This window comes from Dama dama, chromosome 15 (assembly GCF_033118175.1).
Source record: "Dama dama isolate Ldn47 chromosome 15, ASM3311817v1, whole genome shotgun sequence".
In the NCBI taxonomy this organism is placed as follows: domain Eukaryota; kingdom Metazoa; phylum Chordata; class Mammalia; order Artiodactyla; family Cervidae; genus Dama; species Dama dama.
Genome location: NC_083695.1, coordinates 14,050,981 through 14,065,446, shown reverse-complemented (window position 1 = coordinate 14,065,446; position 14,466 = coordinate 14,050,981). Strand labels below are relative to the sequence as shown.

At 39.7% G+C, this 14,466-nt stretch overlaps 1 protein-coding gene and 1 pseudogene across 6 annotated transcripts in view; both read right to left on the bottom strand.

The window, feature by feature from the left end:
• Positions 1-14,466, bottom strand: part of TTC13 (tetratricopeptide repeat domain 13) — a 75,947-nt gene that overhangs the window by 14,516 nt on the left and 46,965 nt on the right. For all 6 annotated transcript variants that reach the window (XM_061161509.1, XM_061161510.1, XM_061161511.1 and 3 more), the window contains 4 exons: positions 14,240-14,396; positions 2,709-2,839; positions 2,056-2,188; positions 1,452-1,544 (listed from right to left, as the gene is read on the bottom strand). In XM_061161509.1, coding sequence (XP_061017492.1) covers positions 1,452-1,544; positions 2,056-2,188; positions 2,709-2,839; positions 14,240-14,396 — 514 coding nt within the window. The remainder of the gene's footprint in view (positions 1-1,451; positions 1,545-2,055; positions 2,189-2,708; positions 2,840-14,239; positions 14,397-14,466) is intronic.
• Positions 9,128-9,395, bottom strand: LOC133070602 (ATP synthase membrane subunit K, mitochondrial-like; annotated as a pseudogene).

Sequence of the window (14,466 nt, the reverse complement as noted above, 5' to 3'; positions counted from 1 at the left end):
TAAACTAATCACAGTTGTACTTCCCTGACTATGCCTAACTCACTGGTGTCAGGGTTGGTGGTGAGGGGTGGTTGTTCACGTGTCATCCACCTCTCTCTGTTCTCCATCTATCCAAACAGCATCACCTGAGGCTGGACTGGGACCCCTGGACCCTGTACACATGAGCAGCACAATCTCAGCATTAAAGGCAGCTCACTGGCCTGCCTTCCTCACTAAACTACGAGTCTTCTGAAGTCAGGAGCTGTACTTCACTGCCATATCACCGCCATGCAGCACAGCACATGGGGAGTGGCCTTCGGTTAAAGCTAGTTGAGTCTACCTGTAGACGTTACAGATTATTCTGTAAGAAACATGAATACACAAGTCACAGGGGAAAGGAAATTTATTTTCTAGAAATCAAAACAATAAATATCCTAATAACATTTCCATTAAACTCAAATGTTGAAGTTGTGTAGTAGAATATTTTCTTGATTCAGGCTTCTGGAATTAGAAGCATTTTAAATGTGATAAAACTACCATACGTGTAAAATTTAGCTAAAATTAAATTCAGTGGGTCCCCTTGGAACTGCTGCTCTTTAATATTTGCTCATCATTTATTGAGAGGGTGGGATAACAGGGTGAACACTTCACCCACATGCCCAACTTGTCAGAAGCCTCTGGACAAAACAAAAGCTCTCCAGTTAACCTGGCTCAACCTCCCAAGAAGGCAGCTTAGCATCCAGTTGTCTTTGAACCAAACCCTTTGTGTGTTACAGGGTGGCGCAAGGGGGAGGCCTTTCCCTCACTCCAACAATTCTTTGAGCCACAATATTATAAGTATATAATATAATGGTATTGTAATGTCATCCATCTAAGTACTTTCTATGACAATAGATAACTTTCTAGGACCATTTAAAGATGGACATCTAGGCAAAAATCTGGCATTCTACCCTTCAACTGAGCTCTGCATCAAAGAGATTGGAAAAGGGGCACAACATTTCTTTTTGCACCCAGGCCAGTTCAAAGGAACGCAGGCAGGACCCTGCAGGTACAGGGCTAATTTGTGTCCAAAGGTCACCAAGAAAGGAGAAACGGGTTGCCTGCAGTCTCTGTAAAGTGATTATTTAAGATAATCTCCTTGGGCCTCCCTGGTGGTCCAGCTGTTAAGAATCAGCCTGCCAATGCGGGGACAGGGGTTTGATCTCTGGTCTGGGAAGATCCCACACGCCTCAGGGCAACTAAGTCCACGAGCCACAACTACCGAGCCCTCTTGCTGCAATGACTGAAGTCCGCACACCTAGAGCCTGTACTCTGCAACAAGAGAAGCCACTTCTCACTACAACGAGAAGCCTGGGTACCACAACTAGAGAGAGTCTGCATGTAGCAACAAAGACCCAGCACAGCCAAGACTAAACTAATTAATTTTTAAAAAACTGCTACGAAAATAGGAAAGATAACCAGAATGTTCATACCTGATTAAATTGATGTGGTTGTTAAAACCTCTGCTGAGACTTCGTGCTGGCATTTGATCCAACCACAGCACTGGTTGGTCTGGGTCAGCAATCCTATAAAATAGAGTTTATTAAAAATGAAGACCTCATAAAACCTAGAAATGTTCAAAAGCATTAAAAATAAAACATGTACAAGTCTTTGTGAAAGTGGGGAGAAAACAACTTCTCAGCCCATTACATCTAAAACTATGAAACACAAACCTGCAAATTTCAAAGATATTCCAACTGGACCAAGTAAGAAGTCATTGCAGGTTTACCAGTAGAGCAGTGTTTTTCTCATGAAAATGAATAACAGCAGGAAATATAACTTATAAGGTCTACTATTAGTTAATAAAGGAGGAGGAAATAGCAACCCACTCTAGTATTCCTGCCTAGAAAATCCCATGGACAGAGGAACCTAGCAGGCTACAGTCCATGGGGGATCACAAAGGGTCAGACATGACTGAATGCACATGCACACACATTAGTTAATAAAATGGGATTCAGAATCCACTAACTAGAGGAGATTTAACATCATACTACATTGATTAGACTTCTGGTTTATTTTCATTTAAATGCCAGTTACCGTCTCCATTTTACTGCGATGTCAAACATGTCTCTCCACTGCATCAGCCGTGTTTTCCCATTCATTCGAACCTTTGAATTTGTCCACGTACGCTGTACAGCTTGCATGACTTCTAATGCTGCCAAACCCATGGCTAAAAGAAGGAAATATGGGGAAAACAGAGTTTGTAAGTACCCTTTAGAGGGAATGATCTTCACCAACAACTCAATGAACAACTCAGGAATCATTATATTAAAAGAGAATCACAAGTATTGGTAGTTCAACAAGACCAGAGATGCATTACCATCATGACAGCCTAACTAAAACTCAGCTCTATTAGAGGAAACTGGAGACAACTGCAGACTTATATCCTCTCAATCCTGAAGGAACTGAGGTTCAAACCCGTCCTCACCCTACAGGAAGGAGATGGCTCTGGTGGATGAGCTGTCTGACTTAAAGCAATAACTGACGACCTACGTTCCACACCTACACCAAAGCAACAGCCTAAGAGCCAAAGCCAGAAGCATTCTTCCCTCAGAATTCAGTATGAATGAATCTACTCATTTCTGTTCTTGTCACATGGAGATTTTGAGTAAGCACAACAAACGATTCTTTTTCAAAAGTACAACACAGTTTAACCATCCTTGCTCCATTTTCAGATCATTTTAAAATACCTCTGTGTATTCTCTTGTTTGGCAGGAAACCAGGAGTTTCGTATTGCATCAGGGATCCCAAACGATCAGCCACACAAATCAACTCCTGGACCTCAGGCTTGTAACTCTCAAAATTCTGATGTAACACATCTCTGGAAGAAACGTAATGTACACGATAAAGACAACAGATACCTGGTTATCCAATTTCATTTGAAAAGCAGTCATTTGCTCCAGTGGAAACATAATTGAGAAAATTCTGACCACATCATCTTTACTTCAGTGCTCAGTACCCAACCAGACACAAGTTAAAAGGACTCTTTATGACAGTGTGTGCACGGTGACTGTCACAAGCTTGTTAGTAATGCTGGTAGCTAGTTTGCAATCAATTAATTATTTTGTAAACTGCTCCAGAACACATAACCTGCACGGACTGCCTCTTCTGACAAGTAACCAACCAACCCCGACTAAGTCCATCCCCTACTTGGGCTCCAAGTTATATTATGGCAAGTGTACCTGAGGGTGTATGTGGCTACTATTGTTTAACTGTCAACCTGCTAGAAGTTTTCTAACAAAGTTGGCAATTCTAAGTTACAGGCTGTGTTGGGGTCTCCAAGACCTCCCTGGGTTCAGTAATTCACTAGGACTCCCGGGCACTGTGAGAACGCAGTGCAACTGTCAGAGGGAAAAGCCATGGAGAGGGAGAACCAGGAATGAAGGTTAGAGGAAACCAGGAACACTTTCAGGACCCTGGGAAGACACAGGGCGCTAATTCCCCGAGTGAGATACTCATGAGATACTCTGTACCGGGCAGTGATCATGTGAACACACCTGCCCGGCAGGTACCCCGAGTCCCCAGAGGAGAGCAGATGTTCAGTGTGAACCACACTGCTCACACACAGGACGCAGGCACTGGGGAGCCACTCTTAGCTCTGGGCACTTAGGGTGGGAGGAGATTCTGAAATCCCTGTTTCCAGACACCAGCCTGGGGCCAGCTTGCTGACTGGCTTTCATACCTGCTGCTTTCCTGCACCGTGTGTTTCTCTAAAAGGGGGTGCTGGAGAACATATATAGCCCTTTGAGCAATCTATTTTGTTTTTATTATCTTGATTATTGAAACTTACAAAAGCATACAACCTTATTAGTCAACCGAAGAACCAGAATAATTATGTAGCTCCACCTATATGTGTACGTCACGTTACTATCCTATTCTCCTACCCCCCAGCAAGAAGTTACTTACGTTGAATTTTCTGTTCACAATTTCCTTACCATTTCCTTTTAAAAAGATAGGTTACATATGTATATCTTTATTCAATAGTTTTGCTTATGAGCTTTATGGAAAAAATGATGTGACATTGCAATGTACCAACTTGCTGTTCTTACTCAACATTATGTTGCAAAATTAGTCCACACTCTTACTCGGGTCATTTGTTTATACTGCTGTAGAATACCACACCGTGCGACACTGCCACATGTGCCCATTTTTCTGCTCATAAGCATTTGGGATGATTTGGTTTCCAATCGTGAACAAATACTGCTATCAACAGGTCTCCAAGTAGTTATGTGCACAAGCATGTGGTTCTGTCCTGAACATACACAGGAACAGAATGGAAAGACTGTAGGATATGCAAATATTCAATTTTACATGATAATGAAAAGTGCTGCTGGCACTGAATGGAGTAATCTATAGCCAAGTATATAAAATTTCCTCTTGATCCTGCTTCTGGTCAATATCACTATTATCAAACTTTGCAACATTTGTTTACCTAAGCGGGTGAAACATCTCATGTGGTCTTATGTTTGCCATTCATGTTTTCCCCTTGGTAAGATTATACCTATTCATGTCTTTTTTTTTTTTTTATTGGATTTATTAGTTGCTTTACAAAGCTATGTTAGTTTCCACTGTACAGCAAAGTGAACCAGCTGTATGTACACATACATCCCCTCTTTTTTGGATTTCCTTCCCACTTAGGTCACCACAGAGCATTAATTAAGTAGAGTTCCCTGTGGTATACAGTAGGTTCTCATTAGTTATCTATTTTATACATAGGATCAATAGTATATGTGTGTCAATCCCAACTTCCCAATTCATCCCACCCTGCTTTCCCCTCGGTATCCATACTCGACGTCTGTGTCTCTACTTCTGCTTTGCAAATAAGATCATCTATACATTTTTCTAGATTCCACATATATGTGTTAATAAATGATATTTTCTCTTTCTGACTTCACTCTGTATGAGTCTCTACAAATGAATCAATTTCATTCCTTTTATGACTGAGTAACATTCCATTGTATATATGTACATCTTCATCCATTCTTCTCTTGATTGACATTTAGTGCTATAGTGAATATCAGAGTGCATGTGTCTTTTTAAATTATGGTTTTCTTGGGTATATACACAATAATGTGATTGCTGGTTCATATGGTAGTTCTATTTTCAATTTTCTAAGGAACCTCCATACTGTTCTCTGTAGTGGCTATATTAATTTACATTCCCACCAACAGCGCACGCCCTCTCTAGCATTTGTTGTTTGTAGATTTTTTGATGACGGCCATTCTGACCAGTGTGAGGTGGTATCTCATTATAATTTTGATTTGCATTTCTCTAATAATTAGTGACGTTGAACATCTTTACGTGTATTTGTTGGCCATCTGTATGTCTTCTTTGGAGAAATGTCTATTTAGTTCTTTCACCCATTTTTTTATTGGGGTGTTTGCTGTTTAGATATTTAGCTGCATGAGCTATCTGTATATTTTGGAGATTAATCCCTTGTCAGTTGCTTCACTTGCAAATATTTTCTCCCATTCTGAGGGTTGTCTTTTCATCTTGTTTATGGTTTTCTTTGCTGTGCAAAAGTTTTTAAGTTTAATTAGGTCCCACTTGCTTACTTTTATTCTTATTACTATAGGCGGTGGATCAAAAAAGATCTTGCTGCAACTTATGTCAAGGAGTTTTTCTGCTTGTGCTTTCCTCTAAAAGTTTTATACTGTCTGGCCTTCCATTTAGGTCTTCAATCCATCTTGAGTTTATTTTTGTATATGATGTTAGGGAGTGTTCTAATTCCATTCTTTTACATGTAGCTGTCCAGTTTTCCCAGTACGACTTATTGAAGAGGCTGTCTTTTCTCCATTGTATATCCTTGCCTCCTTTGTCAAAGATAAGGTGCCCATAGTGCATGGGTTTATCTCTGGGTCTTCAGTTCTGTTCCACTGAATCTATATTTCTGGTTTTGTGCCAGTAGCATACTGTCTTGATTACTATAGTATAGTCTGAAGTCAGGAAGGTTGATTCCTCCAGTTCCATTCTTCTTTCTCAAGATTGCTTTGGCTATTTGGGATCTTTTGTGTTTCCATACAAATTGCAAATTTTTTCATAGTTCTGTGAAAGATGGCATTGGTAATGTGATAGGGATTGCTTTGAATCTGTAGATTGCTTTGAATAGTGTAGTCATTTTCACAATACTGATTCTTCCAATCCAAGAACACAGTATATCTCTCTGTATCATCTTTGATTTCTTTCATCAATATCTTATAACTTTCTACATATACATCTTTTGCCTCCTTAGGTAGATTTATTCCTAGGTATTTTATTCCTTTTGTTGTAATGGTAAATGGGATTGTTCCCATCATTTCTGACCTCTCATTGCTAGTGTACAGGAAATTCAAGAGATTTCTGTGTATTAATTTTGTACCCTGTCACTTTTCTAGATTCACTGGTGAGCTCTGGTAATTTTCTGGTGGCTTCTTTAGGTTTTTCTATGTATACTATCATGTCATCTCAAACAGTGACAGTTTCACTTCTTTTTCAATTTGGACTTCTTTTATTTTTCTTCTCTCACTGTCATGGCTAGGACTTTCAAAACTATGTTGAAAAATAAAGGCAAGAGTGGACACCCTTGTCTTGTTCCTGATCTTAGAGGAAATGCTTTCAGCTTTTCACCATTTAGAATAATGCTCGCTCTGGGTTTGTCATATACGTCCTTTATTATGTTGAGGTAGGTGCCCTCTATGCCCACTTTCTAGAGAGGTTTTTTTTTTTTATCATAAATGACTACTGAATTTTGTCGAAAGCTTTTTCTACATCTATTGAGATAATCATACGGTTTTTATTCTTCAATTTGGTGTCTCACACTGATTTACATCCCTAGGATAAATCCCACTTGATCATGGTGTATGATCATTTTAATGTGTTGCTGGATTTGGCTTGCTGGTATTTTATTGAGGATTTTTGCATCTATGTTCATCAGTGATACTGACATGTAACATTCTTTTTGTGTGTGACATCTTTGTCTGGATTTGGTATCAGGGTGATAGTGGCCTTGTAGAATAAGTATGGGAATGTTCCTCTCTCTGCAGTTCTTTTGAAGAGTAAGGATAGGTGTTAGTTCTTCTCTTAATATTTGAAAGAATTTGTCAGTAAAGCCATGTGATCCTGGACTTTGTTTGTTGGAAGGCTTTTAATCACACTTTTAATTTCATTACTTGTGATTGGCCCATTTATAATTTTCTGATTTCTTCCTGGCTCAGCCTTGTATGTTTCTAAGAATTTGTCCATTTCTCCCAGGCTGTCCATTTTATTGGCATACAGTTCCCTATAGTAGTCCCTTTAATCCTTTGTATATCTGTGATGTCAGTTTTCAGTTCTCCTCTTTCATTTCTAATTTTATTGGTTTGAGTCCTCTCCTTTTCTTGATGAGTCTGGCTAAAGGTTTAACAATTTTGTTTTTCTTCTCAAAGAATCAGCTCTTAGTTTTACTGATCTTTGCTATTTTTTTTATTTCTATTTCATTTATTTCTCCTCTGATTTTTATGATTTCTTTCCTTCTACTATCCTTGGGTTTTATTTCTTCTTCTTTCTCCAGTTGTTTTAGATGTAAGGTCAGGTAGTTTATTTGAGATTTTTCTTTCATGAGGTAGAACTGTATTGCTATAAACTTTCCCACAAACTGCTTTTGCCACATCCCATACTTTTGGGCAGTTGTGTTTTCATTGTCATTTGTTTCTAGGTATTTTTTATTTCCTCTTTGATGTCTCAGTGATCTCTTGGTTATTTAGTAGGAAGCTATTGTTTAGCTTCCATGTATTTGTGTTTTTTACAAATTTTTCCTGTAATTAATTTCTAATCTCATAGTGTCATGGTTGGAAAAGATGTTTGATATGATGTCAATTTTCTTAAATTTACTGGGGCTTGATGTGTCACTCAAGATGTGATCTATCCTGCAGAATGTTTCATGTGCACTTGAGAAGACAGCATAGGCTGTTTTCAGACGGAATACCCTACAAATATCAGTTAAGTCTACCTGGTCTAATGTGTCATTTAATGCTTGTGCTTCCTTATTAATTTTCTATCTGGATGATCTTTCCATTGGTACAAGTGGAGTATTAAAGTGCCCCACTATTATCATGTTACTGTCTGTAGATTTCCTCTTTTATGGCTGTTAGTATTTGCCTTATACATTGAGGTGCTCCTATGTTGGGTGTAAAAATATTTCCAATTGTTACATCCTCTTCTTGGATTGATCCCTTGATCATTATGCTGTGTCCTTCTTTGTCTCTTGCAGTAGTCTTTATTTTAAAGACTATTTTGTCTGATATGAGTATTGCTACTCTAGTTTTTTTTTTTATTTCTATTTTCATGGAATATCTTTATCCATTCCCTCACTTTCAGTCTGTATGTGCCCTAGTTCTGAAGTGAGTCTCTTGTAGAGTGCACACACACACACAGGTCTTGTTTTTGTATCCCTTCAGCCAGTCTGTGTCTTTTGGTTGGAGCATTTAATCCATTCTCATTTAAGGTATTCATTGATCTATATGTTCCTTTTAACATTTTCTTAATATTTTGGGTTTGTTTTTGTAGGTTTTCTATTCTTGTGTTTCCCACCTAGAAAAGTTCCTTTAGCAGTTGTTGTAAAGTTGGTCTGGTGGAGCTGAATTCTCTTAGCTTTGGCTAATCTGTAAAGATTTGATTTTTCTGTCAAATCTGAATGAGATCCTTACTAGGTAATCTTGATTGCATATTTTATTTTTTCATTACTTTAAATATGTTCTGCCACCCCTGTCTGACTTGCAGAGTTTCTGCTGAAAAATCAGGTGATAACCTTATGGGGATTCCCTTGTATGTTGTTTTTCCTTTTCTCTTCCTGTTTTAAATATTTTTTCTTTGTGTTTAATTTTTATTAGTTTGATTAACGTGTCTTGGGTTTATCCTTCTCCTAGGGTTCTTCTAGGGTTTATACATGACACTCTCTATCCTTCCTGGACTTGGGTGACTATTTCCTTTACCATATTAGGGAAGATTTTGTCCACAGTCTCTTCAAATATTTTCTCAGGCCCTTTCCCTTTCTCTTCTTCTGGGAACTTTATAACTCAAATGTTAGTGTGTTTAAGTTGTCCCAGAGGTCTCTGAGACTGTTTTTATTTCTTTTTTTTTTTCCAGGTTCAAAATTTATTGTACAAATTGAATATCACATGATGAGTTGACATTAGCTTCTTCAGGCATGGGAACTTAACAGATAATGTACAGTTCAGAATCTGTTTATGTTGCTTTCACAGCTGGAGTTTTTTTAGACCTTAACTTGAAGTATAAGACTATCAAAGCAATACTTCCATATGTGGCCAGCACACAATTCATTCTCCCTGTGAGAGTGTAAGAGTTGAAATATTTTTTGATACCAGTGAAATCAACTGGGCATCAGCTTCTGGACCTGACATGATTTCAATCTTTCAAGGGGTTCAAACTCCACGGCCTATGTCCTTCACCGTATGCTGCTGCCCCTCGACCCTGCCCTGTTTTTATTTCTTTTCATTCTTTTTTCTGCTCCCTGGCAGTTATTTCTACCACTCTATCTTCCAGCTTACTTATCCATTCTTTTGCCTCAGGTAGTCTGCTATTGTTTCCTTCTACTGTATTTTTCATTTCAGTTATTGTGTTATTCATCACTGACTATTCTTTATTTCTCATAGATCATTGTTAAACATTTCTTGTATCTTATCAATAAGTGCTTCCACTCTATTTTCAAGATCTTGAATCATCTTTACCATCATTACACTGAATTCTTTTCCAAGTAAGCTGCCTATTTCCTTTTCCTATTTATTTGGTCTGTTGGGATTTTATCTTGCTCCTTTGTCTGCAACATATTTCTCTGCCATTTTATTTTGTCTAACCTGCTGTGCAGGGTGGCTGTTCGTTTGGCTTCTGCTGTCTGCCCTCCTGTGAGTGCGGCTGGTCCAGGGGCTTGTGCAGGCCTCCTAGTGGGAGGGGTTGAAGCCTGTGCTCTGGTGGGGAGAGCTGAGTTTTCTTCCCCCTGATGGGCAGGGCCATGTCAGATGGTGTGTTTTGGGGTGTCTGTGAGCTTAGTACTACTTAGGCAGCCTGTCTGCTGATAGGTGGGGCTGTGTTCCTGTCTTGCCAGTTGTTTGGCATATCTAGCATTGGAGCCTGAAGGCAGCTTGGCATTGAGATGGATACCTCCTGGAGAGTGCATGCCAATTACTATTCCCTGGGGTCAGGAATTCTCTGGTGGTCCAGCATCCAGGATTCAGCACTCCCACTCCGGAGGCCTAAGCTTGAACCCTGACCAGTGGACCAAGAGCCTGCAAGCTACACACTGCAGCCAGAGAAAATAGAAAGAAAAAAGAAGAAAACAAAGAACACCCAAGACAAATAGCCAAAACCAAACCAAACACACAGTACTGACAACACAACACACACACAGAAGAAAAAATAGAAGAAAACCATTAAACAGACACACCAAACCCAAGACAAATGATAACAACAAAACCAAACAGAAACAAAGAGGCAGACAGAAAAGAATAAAAGGGGAAAAAAAAAAGAGAACAAAGAATTAAAAAACGAGAACAATCAATAAGGACTAAACTAATAAAAACAGAAAAAGAAAACAAACATAGAAAGAAAATAAACAAAAAAGTGAAGATAACATAAAAGAAACCTATAAAAACAATCAAAAAGAAAGAGGAAAAAAATAAAGGAATAAACAAAGAACCAAAGAACAAAAAGAAAAAAAACACAAAACATCAAAAAAGTAAAAATGGAAAATAAAAGTATATATTAGAAAAATTGGTAAATAAAAAGAAAACACTATCACCAGCAACTGAGCAAAATGAAACAAACAAAAAAAGAATAATAGTAATAAGAATATTTTCCTGGGGCCTCCTCTGTCAGTATCCTTATTCTAACAGTGGGCCAGACCCAGTCCCCGCCTCCCCAGGAGGCCCTCCAATACCTCTAGGTAGGTCTCTGGACCTGCTGTGGGCACTGTGGGGCTAGCTCAGACTCTGACCTGGTCTGACTCCTACATGTACTTACCCCCAAAGTCCACTGCTGACTGACCTCATTTGTGGGAGGAGTTGCTGTCTACTCAGGTGCTCCACAGACACAGGATTTACCAAGCTGATCTCAGGAATTTAATCTGCGGCTTGGGCATCTGCACAGAGAGATTTCTGCTCCTTTGCCTTAGTTGCCCCGCCCCTGGGGCTCAGTTTTGGTTTTGGCCCCAACTCTGAACCTGCGCCACCCTCTCACATCTGTTTCCCGCCTAGGTGAGAAGGAAGGAAAACTGGCTGATTGGGACATACTCCTTCAGGCTGGTGAGGAGTACAGCAAACTAGGGTTTGCATGAGTTGCCTACAGTGGTTGGGACCAGAAGGCAGTTGCCACAGACTAGGGTGCAGTCACTCTGGTGGGGGTCTCTCCCAGTGCTGGTGGAGGCAGGGGCTGGCATGTGGGGGGAGGTAGCAGGCCCACTTCTTCCATGCCTCTCAACAATGATGCCTTGTTTCCTAGGCAGACCATGCTTCCACTACGGCCATTCCCAGCGATGGAGCCCCTCACTTCTGTCCCCTGTTGTATCTGCTCAGCCAACAGTATTCCTTTCCCCAGGTCTGCTCTCTTTTTAACTCCAACCTTTAGCACTCAGCCTCTGCCAGCATTGGTGGATTTTTGTCTCAGGTAGGAGCACCCAAGGAGGCTTTGACAAGGGTACTGCTTCAGACCCCAGAGCCTACCTGGGCAGAGGAGGCCTTGGCTTAAGGGGTGGGCAAGCCTGCTCAGATGGCTGCCCCTTCCAGTGCCTGCAGAGGCATAAGCCAGCAGGTACGAAAGGGGGTTGTAATGGCAGCCCCCACCCCTTGCACACCACTCAACAATGAAGCCTTACTTCTATGGTATCTTGGACATGTTCCACAAGCTTTCCCAGTTTTGGAGCCCGTTACTCCTTTCCCTACAGGCTGTCTTTTCAAAGACAGCAGCTGTCCCCTCCCTGGGTCTGCATTCCAAACCCTACTTTACCGCATGCATGGCTCAGAACCCAGGCTGGGAGGTGCAAAGCTGCAGCACAGGCCACGCACACAGTTCTTACTTTGTCCTCTCTTCGACAGACCATCTGTTGTCTTCTCCTTTGATCCCCTAGAGGTCTCTTTCTCTTCCCAGCTGATTTCCCCACCATGAGGAAATTTGTCGGAGTGTGGGGACTTCCCCTCACCTTCAGCTTCCCACCAGGGTTGCCAGTCCCTTTTTTGATTCCTCTTTTTTTTTTTCTTTGTTTTTTCATCCTACTTGGTTGTAAGGGCATTTTTCCTGTTCTTTTAGATGTCCAAAGTCTCTCACTAATGTTCAGCAGGTGCTCTGTGAGAACTGTTCCATTTGTAGATGTATTCTTGATGCACTTGTCAGGAGCGACAAATTGTATGTCCTTCTATTTCACCATCTTGACTCCCTCCTACCTGCTCATGTCTTTTGCGCTTTTTTTTAACTGGAATGGGTTGTTTGACTTTTACTTTTTAATTTGTAAAAACTATTGGTGTTGAAAGGTTTACAATCAGTCTAATAATTGACCCTAGGTGATACGACTTTCCTGTTTTTAAGGTTTTTCTCTTTACCCTAGGTGTTCTCCAGTTACCTATCATGTAGCTGAATGGATTTCTTTGTATTTACTCCATGTTTTAAAAAAACTATAGATTTACTAATAAGTTTCCTTTGTCCTGAAAAATTCTTGGCTATTATTTCTTCAAACATTGCCTCTCCTCTATTTTCTCCTTCTGAAGTTTCAATTAGATACATGTTAGCCCTTCTTACATTTTACACACCTTCTCTCTTTCAAGTTTTCTAACTCCTGGACTCTCTGTGCCCCACTCTGGATACTTCCTAATGTTCTATCTTCCAATCCTGCAATTTCTTCTCAGCTATAGCTAATCTGCTTTTTAGTCTGTATACTGAATTCTACATTTCAATAACTGTATTTTCTATTCTGAGAGCATCTAACTATTTTTTTAATATGGTCTTTTATAACCTCACGTTTCTTGCTCATGTTTATGATTCTTCATAATTTCTTTAAGCACGTCATCTGGAGTTATTGTAGAGTCTGTATTTAACAATTTCAATATGTGAAGTCCGTAATGGTTAACGTCTATTGTTTGTTGCTTCTGTTGATTCTCACAAATGGCTTTGGCCATCTTGGTTTTGATTCTCATACTAATGATCGTAAGCTGTGGGAATACTTGAGGGCACAAATTGGCACCAATTTCTCCCCAGGAAGGATTTGTATCTCCTCCCACTGAGATCCTGGGAATGCCTCCAATACTGGATCACTTTAGCACCTGGAAGGTCAGCAAACCTATCCTGCTCATGCTTCAAGGCACTCCACTGGATAGGATATCTTTTCCCTTTAATATGTGTTTACCACCCATCACTCTGGTCTGGATATCTTCTCTTTTTTTTTTTAAGCAATGAGGGGGCTGATCTTTACAGATTTTTCCTAATTTTTAAGGCAGCTAGACTCCCAGGAATTAGTTTCTATTCTAAATCTAATTGTTCTAAAATGAGATAGCCTTTTAGCAGATCTGTTCTGCCACACTGCAGCAGTATTGGCCAGCACTCTAATTTCAAACTTTTAATATGTTAAGAAATTTGTTTTAAAGTAATATGGTAAAAAAAAAATAATGCATATCAAAAGCTACGAAGAATTATAAGTGCATCTGAAGTCTGAAAGTACCTTAAATTACCATGGAATGTTGGGCTAAAAGAAATCATATTTGCAGGGCAGGAACAGAGACACAGACGTAGATAAAGGACTTATGGGCACAGTGGGGTGGGGAGAAGAGGGTGGGATGAACTGAGAGTAGCACTGACATATATACAATATAATGTGTAAAACAGATAGCTAGTGGGAAGTTGCTATTATAGCACAGGGAGCTCATCTTGGTGCTCTGTGATGACCTAGAAGGGTGGGAGAGGGGGTGGGAGGGAGGCTGAAAAGGGAGGGGATATACGTATATATCAGCTGATTCACATTGTTGTATAGCAGAAATCAATACAACATTATAAAGCAATTATCTTACAATTAAAAATTTAAAATTTTTTTAAAAAGGAAATCATATATCCAAAGGTAAACTGAAAGAAATATTTCCAGACACATCAAATTCAAAAATAAATTCATCAGAAACATGGATAGAAAGCTATTATCGAGCAAGAGATGTTATGATGAACTTAACAGCTTGGTGTTAAAAAAGAAAAAAAAGTCTTCATTTAAATAACTCACTTTATGTGGGGTTGCAGCCCTGGCTGCTCTTCATAGTCTTCTATGAGGAAAGGCAGATTCTTAGCCCAGTGGTCTTTAAAGCTTCCAGGCAGATCCACGTCAATGTTATATTCCGTTAGGGGAGTATCAAGATGTGCATGAAGATATCGAGAATACTCTGCAGATAGGAAATGAGATCTGACACACCCAAATATGCTGACACAGTTTTTACAGCTAACTATAATTTT